The 12,711-nt window shown below is 35.1% G+C and overlaps 2 protein-coding genes and 1 pseudogene across 5 annotated transcripts; all 3 read right to left on the bottom strand.

The window, feature by feature from the left end:
- Positions 1-5,489: 5,489 nt before the first annotated feature.
- LOC149527256 (serine/threonine-protein kinase ZRK1-like) lies at positions 5,490-6,384 on the bottom strand (annotated as a pseudogene).
- A 184-nt stretch (positions 6,385-6,568) lies between these two features.
- Positions 6,569-9,084, bottom strand: LOC110415508 (serine/threonine-protein kinase ZRK1-like). The gene is made up of 2 exons (XM_089783407.1): positions 8,419-9,084; positions 6,569-7,895 (listed from the first exon to the last, which is right to left on the bottom strand). Exon 2 carries the CDS (start codon positions 7,888-7,890, stop codon positions 6,841-6,843), a length of 1,050 nt encoding a protein of 349 aa, XP_089639533.1. The 5' UTR covers positions 7,891-7,895; positions 8,419-9,084; the 3' UTR covers positions 6,569-6,840.
- An 807-nt stretch (positions 9,085-9,891) lies between these two features.
- LOC110415515 (serine/threonine-protein kinase ZRK1-like) lies at positions 9,892-12,285 on the bottom strand. Of its 4 annotated transcripts, none has more exons than XM_021427187.1 (2): positions 12,074-12,285; positions 9,892-11,143 (listed from the first exon to the last, which is right to left on the bottom strand). In XM_021427187.1, the coding sequence occupies exon 2, from the start codon at positions 11,136-11,138 to the stop codon at positions 10,083-10,085; it is 1,056 nt and encodes a 351-aa protein (XP_021282862.1). In that variant the 5' UTR covers positions 11,139-11,143; positions 12,074-12,285; the 3' UTR covers positions 9,892-10,082. The 4 variants fall into 4 exon arrangements, with proteins under 4 accessions (XP_021282862.1, XP_021282864.1, XP_021282863.1 ...); XM_021427189.1 differs by lacking the exon at positions 12,074-12,285 and adding an exon at positions 11,611-11,997; XM_021427188.1 differs by lacking the exon at positions 12,074-12,285 and adding an exon at positions 11,718-11,997.
- Between the last annotated feature and the right edge of the window lie 426 nt (positions 12,286-12,711).

The following is a 12,711-nucleotide window of genomic DNA, read 5'->3' as shown; positions in this document are numbered from 1 at the left end:
AACCTGTTAGATGCGCAAGTCTTGAATCTCCATAGAGAATTCGAGACGTTGAAGATGAAAGATGAAGAGAGAATTAAAGAATATTTTGATTAGATTGGACAATTTTGGATATGATATGGGAAAACTCGAGATTAAACAAGTTTGGATTTAAACTTAATATGTTTTGTGTTTAACAATGTCTTATACATTTAAGACACAAAAATTTTCGTATCTTAACGTGTGAGATAAGAGTAACATGTTTAATTAATCATGTTATCGTGTTTTAAACGTATAAATGTGTATAAACATATTTAATCGTGTTTAAACATGTATACATGACATGTTTATTAATTTATAAAAAATTAATAGTCGCAATTTATTTTAGCCTTACTTAAATAATTTTAAACAACTATTATAATAAGTTTTTTAAATTTTATAAAGATAATAATGTATTTATGCTATGCCCAAACCTTAATTTTGAATTTTTGTTGTGTTATATTTGATGTTATTTTTATTTTATTTTGTTATAATTGTTTTTAAATATAAATAATAAAATTATATTTAATTGTAAGTATTTTTATTTAAACGTCTGATTAATCGTGTCGCGTCGTATATTGACATGTTTAACAAATGTGTTGATCGTGTTGCGTTATATTACACGGTTATTAAATATATACGTATACATGTGTAAGATTTAAGACACAAATATTAATCGTATCGTGTTCGTGTTTAACCTTAACGTGCTTTGTATCTAATCGTATCTAACACGTTTAAGACACGAAAACACAAATTGCTAGTCTAATTTTGACAATATTATAAAGCTGATTAATCAACTCAGATTGCTTGTTAAAAATTTAACTGAATGCAGGATCATGAACAAGATTTTGATAAGTCTTCCTGAAAAATTTGAGGTTAAGCTATCCTTATTTGAGGATTCCAAAGACATTGTTCAATTGACAGTTACTGAGCTTATGAATGCCCTCCAAGCTCAAGAACAAATATGCGTCATGCGAAATGATGAACATGTAGAGAGTGTCTAGATGGTTAGGAGTCGAGAAAAAAATGTAGGCAATAGTCAAAGAAAGAATGACCAAGACAAGGAGAATGAAAGAATAAACAATGATGGGAAACAATGGAAAGTTAAGGCTAAGTTTCAACCATGCTCGTATTGTAGAAAACAAAATCATATGGAGAAATTTTACTGGGTTCGTCCTAGTGTGAAATGTCGATATTGCAATCAAATGAGGCACATTGAGAAGGTTTGTCAAAGCAAAGGTATATGCAATGAAAAAAAGACTGTAGTCGTTGAGGAGAAAGAAGACTGTAATGAGGCGTTGTTCAGGGCAAAGATTGTTGAAAAACAAACCTATAAGGAAGCTGTGCGAGCTAACCAAGCTCAACGTCAAAGAGGTGTGTTGAAATTGAGGAGAGTTGCAGACTTTGGCGGCTTGTTGTAAGTAGTTATTTCCTTTCTTGTAAGTTGAGTTTACGAACATGTTCTCATTAGTGGTTTTTAACCATGTACCCATGAACCAGTAGTTATTTGCTATGTGGTCATGTTGATCACTACTCTTTGATACTTTTTTCCTTTCCTAATATATGTATTAAGGAGTAGTTTTTCTTTTTCTTATATTTAAGGCGGTCCGGTACCATTAATGAAGTATGAGCTTTCTCTAAATTTTAACATTGTTCACTTTCTTTAATAACCAGGAAGTCTTGTTTCAATTTTTATGGTGACAAAATATTAGCAGACCATGGTGTTGTAACTTATTAAGTTTATCAAATCTATAATTCAATTCGAAAGTGTCTTCCATCCTTCATCAATCCAAGCAAGCCCCTTAAGCTAATACAAATAATTATCTTATTGGTATTTTAATTCTCTCATAAATAGGCAAATTCTTGTCTTTCATTTCTGATCATACCGAGATTTACCAATTACTCCAAAATACTCTAAAAATATTTAAAAAGGTTGCGAATGAAGGATTTGCAATTTGCTTGCATAAAACATGCTAAAGAAAATACGCTATTACATAATCATTAAGGGTTTTATTAGGTTCAACTTATAATTTATATACCTCTCAACCTCAAGAAATTATAAAATAAATTAATATTATTTTCTAGTTCAAAATATCTCATCTCATTGAATAAATTATATCTAAAAAATCATTAATTAATTATTGATATTAACTTGACATAAGTCAATTCATTTATTTGATCGTAATTTAAAAGAAAATAGCTAACATAATATCTAAAACAATCCTGAATTTATTGAAAATGATTCAAACTCCAACACAAATAATTTGAATTTAAAAATTGTCTAAATTCAAAATAAACCCAAATTCAAGACTGTCTAAAATCGAAGAAAGTTTAAAGGATTCGAATTTTAAGTTCTGAATTTAATTTAAATTGACCTGACCCGAACCCGCTGTTAGAAATAATATAGGATTAAAGGGCTGTGTAAAGAAGGGCTACCAAATGAAGCATATGAGTTGCTTAGGAAAATGGAAGTGGATGGTTGCATGCCAAATAGCTGCCCTTATAATATGATGATCCAAGGATGTCTTCAAAACAATGACATATCGAGGGTAGCACAAATTCTTCATGAAATGGTTAAGAAAGGATTTTCTGCATATATTTCTACAGCAGCCATGCTAGTGGATCTGATGTCTAGTGATTCAACAGGTGAATCTTTTTGTGCACTTTTCAGAAACTGTGAAGACTATCAAAGTACTTATATGAAGTGTCTTCTTCTCAGCCAACATTTGTGCGATAAATCCAAATAAGTTTTGTGATCTGTAAATGATCAAAGCGGTCACTAATTCCTTCCTATTAACTTGAGGAAGAAGGCAGTATTTTACCCCTTGATCAGGCATTATGCAGCCTGCAGGCACTCTTGAATTGAGAAAGAAGGCTGATTTGGCATTTTGCAGCCTGCAGGTTTTCTTGTTTCTTTCTTTCTCTCTCTCTCTCTCTTAATGTTTCTAGATAACCTATGGGCAGAGCATGGTTGAGCTCTTTTATATGGTTGTACCATTCATTCTAGTTCTGATAACCTTTAAAGGTATAATATTCTCCTTAGCAAAACAATTGCAGATGGTCCTTCATCCCTCTCAAATCAGCATGGTCTTCAAAGCATCCATGCACCTGAAACAAAGATACTTCACTTTTTTATGCTTACTGTAGTTTAAAATCTGCTCCTTTTGACTCTAAGTCATAGTTGTATGGTCGTGCTCAATTACAGGTATTGGTTATGAGCATGGAGTCCCTACCATTGTAAAACATAGCCCATTCATAGCTTTGCTTTGTCTCCCTTATCCAATTGCAAATGCATATATACATGTATATATTTCAAATGTTCATTTTATCTTCTCTTGCAGGTCAGTATTTGCTCAAGTTCATGGGACAATGCTACAAAAGGTTTCCAAATTTCAAGTCAATTTATTTCTAGCTGGAGTAAGCTTAGCAGGTTTACAAAACTGGTAAGAAAATTCATTCAAATTGACTATTATTGTTTCACAAGGCTAATTTTTACGTTGGGTAAAAGAATTATATAATCATTCGAAGAAGAAGAGAAAATTGATGTACTTATTCTACTAGTCTATGTTTTCTTATTTTGTTTTCTGTTGTCTTAGATTTTTTTTTTCCTTTAAAATGATAGTGCTATCAATTTGGATAGCACTAAGGCAGAACTCTTTGTTTGCAGGATACCTTGTACTGTATTATTTAATTTCCTACTTGATTATAATAAGCAATTGTAGGAGTTGAAGTTTGAGGATCAAATGAGTAGTGGTAGAAAGCACCATATCAGTTGCATTTTTTTCGCTTCTTGTGCAAGCAGCGGTGTATATGTTTGGTTACTTTCTTTCTTTCTTTTTTTTTTTTTTAATTCTAAAATCCTCTTCTTTCATGCAAATTAGACATACTTGCAATATATGATCTTATCAATCACATCGTATGACTTTTGACGAGCAACATCTCGGAATCTGGAGGGAATGTAATGTCACTGATGTTGCCTTCCTTGGCAATGTGTGCGTCTGAAGCTCTTATTGTGGCTCTTGCTGTAAGTGTGTGTTAGGTCATCTGCAAAGAATGTGACGCAAGCATGAAAGGCATATGGCCAAGCCAGAGCTATTTGCATCTTCTCCTTTCTCTCCTCTAAGCATGTTTGTTTTGGTTCTTCCACTCCTAATCATCTTTCCTGTAAGATATTAAAACAAGGAGCTTTTGAGTTTTTGCATCTGTATAATTCATCAAGTTACTATCGCCTTCTTCAAGTTCAAAAGCCTTTGCAAATCAAACAAACTTAAAGAGTATGGTGGCTTAAAGGTACATTATAAGTGCATCAATAGCTGTTCTTCTTGAGTCTGTTGTACTGTTTTAAATGCTTTTACTGACTCCCTTCGCATGATTTTCATAATTTAGGTTGAATGGTAGTTATGATCATGGTGGAAAAAATGTTCAAAGTCGACATAGCTGTTATGGTTCTGTGAATCAAGTTATGCTTTCTTCATAAATGGTTGACCAGACAAATTAATAGATTGAAATATATTGTAGAAACGAATTTGCCAAGAAATTTTGTTGTATGTTGTAGTGGATATCAAGATGCTTGTGTACCACTAATTAGAAGCAGGAGAGTAAAGACATGTCCATTAGCTGAGGATTCCAATTTCATGACAAAGCTACAAAAAGCTTGTTTGTTGGAAGACCAGTTTACTTCTGTGCTTACCTCTCTTTTTTTCTTTGAATGGAAACTATATATGCATGGTTTCCAAGCAATAAATCCTTCTCTATTCCTTTATATTTTCTTTTATTGTTATTGCCTCAGCCCATTCTTTTAAGCAGTGTTCTGAAAACCATCCAGAACCAAACTTGTTCTGCTGGGATGTGGCAAATCCACCTCTTTTGCTTTGTAGGCTACAAAAGTAATTAAAGTTGTGGTTTAACCTATTTTGTGAGTTTGGTAGAGTGGATTCTACTTTGATACAAAGTGAAACTGTGGATTTTAATTAGTTGAGGATGGTCTAAGGTTTAGTAGAGTTAAGTTTATCTAATGTATGAAATTATGCTGTAAATAAAGTATGATATTCCTTTGGAGATCTCAAGTGTAGTGAAAGCTGCAATCCTAGTCAAAGTGGCTTGAGTTATACCTCCCTTGAATAGGCGTTTGGGATTTTAATATTAGAGACAGCTGGGTGTTTGATTCTACTTTTCATTTGGGGACAGCGGGATTTGAATCCAGCTCTTTGACCGGGGATACTAGGTGATGGTGTGGATTCTACTTTTAAATCAAAAGAAAGACTAAGTGAAACAAGACTGTTTAATTCCCCTTTTGAGTGTGGAAAATACTCCCCTTGTTTTTGTTTTCTGTGGATCTTTTATAAAATTTTAGTTTGTAGGTGCTTCAACCGTGTTTCTGCTTAAAGTTCTTGGTCTCCTTCACGATGGCTCCCTTGTCTCATGAATTGTGTTCCTAAGGTTACTATTGCTATTATTTTAATGCCCGATTAGGGTTAGTTAAATAAACTAAGTTCTCTTGCCACCTTGATCATTTTCGGCCTTTCTTCTCCTTCAAGGGCTAGTGTTGTAAAATCCAGCAACTGTTCCTGCTCAATTCCTTCTATGGCTATTCTGTGATCAACAACTCTGCTGAACTGATTATTTTCTACTCAGTGCTTTGCACTGTTTAGCACTATAGAATCCACATTTATGTAATATGGTGGCCTTTGTCCACGTAAAAACTCAAATAGAATCATTCCAAAGCTATAGACATCTGCCTTCTCAGTCAAGTAGCCTATAAGAGCCTGATCAGGTGCAAAGGTTGACACTCTCTCCCCAACGACACCCTCTGCGTGTGATTGACCTTCATGAATCGAAATAGACAGTGAAAAATCAATCAGCTTAGGAACATTGTCCTGATCTAGTATGGTATTTGAAGATCGAATATCTAGATGGATAACAGGTCTGGAAAGTGCAGGGTGGAGATATGCAACTGCATTGGCTAATCCATTGCAATTTTCAACCTGCATTTCCATGGTAGTTGTTGATGTTGTGGTCCACTAATATCACAAGAAATACAGCTACAGAAGGTTTTTTTGCCTACAAATTCATAAACTATAGTTAGATGTGTAGTCTCTAAGCAGGATCCCAAAAGCTTTAAAACATTCTTGTGGACGCGATCACGATATCTTTGAAACTCATGTCTGTAGCTAGTTTGAATGGATGGTTTATGTCATACATCTTCAGAGAGATCAGCCGGTCCTCTCATAGAGAAAACATTGTTGTTCATCATAGTTGTTTGTATCTCTCCCGGGCTCCTTTGTGGAGAAGCTGCGGATAGGATTACTTCTGCCATTATGAAGGGCAACGGCCAACGAGCTCTAGTAATAATATCCATCCATTCTCCATTAATGAAGTCTGATCCTCTTTGAACTCATCCTTGGCTTGCCTCTGACCTTTCCAAACATGCAGTTCTCATAATTAAGCCATATGTAGTACAGACATGTTCCTATTTCAAGTAGTTTGCATATCACCAAATTAAGCCAAGCAAAAGAAAACAAATGCTAAAGTCAACAACTGTTCTTTGTTAGATGTCCTCCCTAGTTAAATACATACAGAGAGAAAACACCCCGCCATAAGAAAAGGGGGGAAAAAAAATCCATTCAGAGTGGCATAACATTCATCACCCCAACCAAATAGTGTTTTGAATTAGGGGAAATTGTTGGAGAGATGCTTATTGCCTAATTCTTAGGCTCACAACAGATCAAGACAGGTTCATGTTCGTGCCAGTGAAAACAGAGCACTGTTGACTTCCCAAAAGTGGAAATAAACTAGAAGCTGCATAAATATCTGCCTGAGGCTAGGTTAAGAAGGTGATACTAAACATTTGTAAATTTGTCTGAGCTCTCTGGCCACTTCAATCATTGTTGGCCTCTCACCTGTTTCTTCAGAGAAGCATCTAAGGACAAGTCTTGCAAAATCCAACAACTGCTGCTGCTCGATTCCTTCTTCGATTATTCTATGATCAATCACGCCACTGGACTGATTGTTCTCAGCAAGGTGCTCCAGGCTATCCATTCCTATGGTAAATGGTAAGTGTTCTAATTGTTTCTTTCCACTTAAAAGCTGTAGTAGAAGCACGCCAAAGTTAAAAACATCAAGGGTAAGAAGATACTTGGCTTCAAACTCTTCTACATGTAATTGACATTCAGGAATGGATATGGATAGTGCAAAATCAATCAGTTTTGGAACGTTGTTCTGATCTAATATGATGTTTGAGGATCGTATGTCCCGATGAAGGATCACTGGTTTGGAAAATGCAGTGTGGAGATATTCAACTACACCAGCTAAATCGATTGCAATTTTCAACCTGCATCTCCATGGTAGTGGCTGACATTGTGCTCCGTTAGTATCACAGAGAAAATCAGATAAGATTCTTGTGCCTACAAATTCATACACTATAATAGGATATTTGGTCTCTAAGCAACATCCCAAAAGCTTTAAAACATTCTTGTGAGCACTCATTTGTGATCCAATGGCAATATCTTTGAAAATCTTACTCAAAACATCAATGCTAAGGTACTTCTTCACAGAAACTGGCCGATCTTGTAAATGCCCTTCATACAAATTGTAATAGTCAGCACCCCACGTTCGTTCGGGATAGGTTTCTGTTAACATCTGGAGGACTGTTTCAGAGTAATCTGCAATTGAATTAAAGTTGTCATGACTACGCAGAAAGCATCGACCTTCACTGTAGTTATTGGTTGCTATCTTCAGCTCTTCTGCAGAGAAGTTTCGAATAGGGTTAGATCTGCCATTACAGAAGGCAATAAGTTCCTCTAGTAACATTGCCCCATTCTCCATGAAAAATGTCTCATCCTTTGTTTTCTTCTTTACTTTGAAACACACGTTCATCTTGCCTGTCAATTGAAACTATATGAAATTACTACTATTAGCAGTATAGGAAAAGTGCATTAAGAGGATCATATCAGAAAAATAAAGTAGGAAAATAAAAGCAGATTTTCTTTTGATAGCTTGGACCTCATCAATCCTAGTATTTTTATATCATTTGAGTTGCTGAACCTAGACATCGACTTGGTCAAGCAAAATACGTATTGTTCAGTCCATTTTCCTCGTTTCAGATAGTTCTCCATACGAACCATGCATGCCTATTGATCTTTTCTTTCTTCTTTAATAAGCAATTTTTTTCCTTGGATAAGTGCTCAATTTTAAAAGTAGCTTCAAGATCTACTAACTTTAAGAATCCAGTTTAATTTGTACCCCAAAAACGCAAAAAAGCTTACTGTCCAGTTATTTTTCTACAGAGAATCCAATAACAAAACTGGTAAAACTGCAAAACATGCAACAATAATAAAAATATTTTGGAGCATAAAGAAAGTATCTGTGAATGTTAAATCCGAAATCAAGCAGCAAAAAAAGCACCAGCTTCTAGGACTCAGCATAAAGCTCAAAATCTGAATTAGGTAAAGCCTGCAGCTGCAGCAGATGTAGGAGTCTTCCCAGGCATCTGTGGAATTCCCACGTACAGTTTAATTTTTGATCAGAAGTGCAAAGCTTTGATTGCAATGGTCTGAGCCAATGGCGTACGTGGGTGAGACGAAACTTCCATAAGCAAAACACAATAGTTTTATTAAAAAAAGGTAGCTTCCTTAGACTTCTCTCTTCAATAATTGCCGAATTCTTTGAATCAAAACATATGAAAAATGGGGATGATGTCATGTGGAGTTTTAGTTTTGGATTAAAGCTCTTGGTTGAAGAAATTCTATGGCATATTAATAATTCAAATTAACTGTAGTCAGTGTACTAGCCCAAAACCAATATAACGAGCTTTAGATTTATGTTTCTATTGGTCAATGAACAAAGGTAAATATATCTTTGCCCCCATTGGAGGAAAATCCTGCTCTCTTGTTTGGTGACTGTTTTCTGACAAGGTGTCGCTTGTTGAAATAGTTCCTGCATTGAAAACCGTACCGGTTCATGCTATTAACCTTAGCACCATATGTGACCATTTTGTATTAAGACAGCTAGCCTTCTATCAAATTATGATAGCTATGCATCTAATGAATGACTTATGTGATGATTGGTATGTATTCTTGCGCCTAGCTACTGTTCAAAGCTTAATTGTTCAGCTTTGCTATGTATATAAACTATGTCAATGCATATCAGAAATATGTAACCTACAGTTATAACAAAACTATCTTCACTTGCTCTGTTTCATACTTATCCTACATCTACTAAAACACAACATTGCAGGGTTGCAGCTTTAGAGAAAATATAGCAGTTTTAGCCTGCCTCATAAAAGATCATGAAACAGTTCTTGTATAGGTAGAATACAACAATTTCATATCTGATAGAACTTTTCATGGCTTTCAGAAACAAATGGTTGCAGCATATTGATGGATTCATCTGCTTTTTTGTTTAGGACAAAGTAAGTGGATACAACCAAATTTCCACTCAAGATTGGAATGCCCCGAGAGGACAATTTGGATTTCTTGATCTATATTTTGTGGGGTGGGTGAATGCAAATTTGAAATTTGCGGCTTTCAAACGTTTAGCTGGATAAACTAAAGTAGTCAAGGGGTCAATGCTGTATTCTTGGTTAATTAGGGTAAGACTTCTACATCTGCTGCAACTGCAGGTTTACCTGCTTCAGATTTTGAGCTATTTGCAAACTACTGAGTCCTAGAGTCTGGTGCTTTTTTGCTTCATGATAAACTAGAGTATGATTATTTGTTATCTGCAAATGTTCTGCATCATGAACTCTGCTGTATTCTTCATTCGATAGATGATAAATTCAGAAAAAAAATTCCAAAATTTCAATGACATGACAGGCAGCTTGCTTTATCTTCTCTCTTCAATAATTGCCTAATTCTTAATCTCATAACTACTAAAGAGGTAATGACAGATTAATTTTGAGTTTTGAATTTAAGATCTTTTGTATCATCGGATTTCTTGTGTACATTAAACATTAACAATTTAATAACATGAACATTCAGTTTTTATTGACTAAACACTACCCAAGCTAAACATAAGGCTTTAACAGTGTTAAAAATTTCTCCAACAACACATCAATCTAAAGTTCTCGGCTAGTCTATACTTGTTGGAGAACTTGAATCTCTGCAGTTTGTAATGTGGACGATATCCTGCATAAAGCTCCTTTGATTAATCCGCCTAAGCTCCTTTGCCACATCAGTCATTGTTGGCCTATCTCCTGCTGATTCGCAAATGCAGTTCATGACAAGCGCTTTAAAAGCTTCCACTTGCTGCACTTCCTCAAGTAACATCTCTCTGAGAATCATGGGATCCAAAATCTCATCGAAGTCATAGTTTTTAACATAATCTGCTATATATATTCTTTTATTGTTTTCAAGAGGGTCTTTGCAGATTTCTTTTTGTCCAGTCAAAAGCATTAACATAAGAATACCAACACTATAAACATCCTGCTTAGCCATATACTCAGCTGTAGGAAGTCCCATTATTTCTGGCACTTCATCCTTTGCATCCACTTCATCAGCAGATAATGACCTTGAAACAGAGAAATCCGATAGTTTGGCTGTACAGTCTTCACTCAGGAAGATATTCAAGCAGCGGATATCGCAATGGATGATAGGCTTGGGGAACGCAGTGTGGAGGTAAGCAACCACATTGGCAATGTCCATTGCAATTTTTAATCTACATCTCCATGATAATGGCTGAAAATGACAGTTATAATTCTGACTAGAAACTAGATCACCAAGATTTCGGCTCTCTGCAAATTCAAATACTAGAGTAGGAACTTTAGTCTCTAAGCAGCATCCCAACAACTTCAAGACATTCTTATGGACACTCATCACCGATGCAATCACAATCTCATTGAAAACAACTTCGCGTCGTTCAAATTTGCCTTTAAACTTCTTAATGAGCACTGGTTGGTCTCTCAGAAAACCTTTGTAGAACTTGTAAAATCTATTCACATGTAAAACTCGTCGCAGGTCATAGTTGTTTGTTGCTCTCTCGAGCTCCTTGGCAGAGAAGCCACAAATAGGATTACATTTTCCATTACAAAGGGCAATGAGCTCTTGTAATAAAATGCTTCCATTCCTTATGAATGCTTTCTCTTCTTTGGATTTCAGCATAGTTCTAATTCTCGAAAGCAGAGTCATCCTACCTGCCCACAACAAATGTTCATAAAACGAAGTAAATAAAACTTAGAACGAAAGCACATCTACAAGTTTTTAGCTCACACACTAGCAATCGATAGTATTCTGATTTAGAACACAGTCCTTATGCAGAAATACTTTCAACTACTTTAATTATTGGACTTAAAACCCTTGCTGAAATGACAAGGATTCGAAAGTAAACTGCACCGGGAAGATCAACTCCGAGCCATAATATATCTCAAAAACATTCCTTTCCAAATAACAATTTCTGGCACAGAGATGGACAAGAGATCACAACCATTCACTTGCCATGTTAATTGCTGCAAACAATATGAAAGCTATCTACTGATAACTGACTATCTATTAGTTATAAAAGATATTCATTTGGTCTTTTGGATACTCAATTACTTCTTGTTAAACGAGACAAGCGCAAGTTTAGGATCAGGGAACTAATAGATGTTTCTGCCAGTAATACCTATTCAGATTCCAGTTCATATAGGGTTTCTTCAAGTATCAAAATTATTTTGCTTGACTAAGCTTGATTTGGATCCAATTAGCAGACTCCATGGGTTAGGTACCTACCTTACACAACGAGAAATATGATTATGAACTGAAGGATGCATAATCCAATTCAAGGTGCTTGCTACCCTTCCCTAAAATTTTATTACTACCTCAGTCGTAACATGATAACTGCGCAGGTTTTTCTATTCTTAACTACACAAGGCAGAAACAAACACAAGAGGAGTACAATTAGATACAACAAAGCAAATTTAAATCATCAATTCTTAGTTCGTAATCAACAACAAAGCATGAACACAGAAAGAGAAAATATTTAGGAAGAAGTAGAGAGAATGAAAATATATAGTGCTTAAGCCAAAGATTTAACATATGTGAATAAATCTGTGTGTGGGTTTATCAGAAGGAAAGGGAGAGAGTACCTCTAAATGATTGGTCTCAGAGGTGGGGATGTTACAAAGTAATTTAGAGTTTAGTAAAAGCTGTAGCAGTTTAAGCCAATTTTGAGCTCAATCATAAACCACCCTTTTTCTTGTTCACTCCTTTAGGTTTACCTAGAGCTGACCACGCCAACTAACTGGTCCTAGCTACTTAACAAGGTCCACACTCCAAGAGCCACCGTTTTTCAACCAGTTGGTCTCTGTCATTTTTGTTTGTGTGTGCAAATTGCTTTCATCAATTTCTAATACTCCTATCTTCATTTATTCATTCTTTTCAATGGATGGTATATATTTCATTGCATTTGCTTTCCATCATTGTTTCTCCTCCTTTAGGGAGGACTGAGGAGGTTCTTACTTTAATTTCAAAACAACAAAAAAGTTTCATACGTAGATCAACTAATGCCACCCTTTTGACCTTCAATGCTGGCGAAATGTTTGAAGATAATGGCATGACAATATGGCTACTAGAGAACCATTTATGTGTTAGTTTCTTTACCTTGAATGCGAAATTTTAAATTTTTGATGCAATAACAGCAATTGTTATTTATATAAAAATTAAAGATCTATCACAAAAAAATTATAGACCAAGATCCATGTACCTCAGAACTGGATAATTGAAT

Source organism: Theobroma umbraticum, unplaced genomic scaffold (genome assembly GCF_002168275.2).
Source record: "Theobroma umbraticum cultivar Fairchild unplaced genomic scaffold, ASM216827v3 scaffold_147.0, whole genome shotgun sequence".
In the NCBI taxonomy this organism is placed as follows: Eukaryota; Viridiplantae; Streptophyta; class Magnoliopsida; order Malvales; family Malvaceae; genus Theobroma; species Theobroma umbraticum.
Note: the sequence above shows the minus strand (reverse complement) of the source record. Positions and strands in the feature narration are given on the sequence as shown.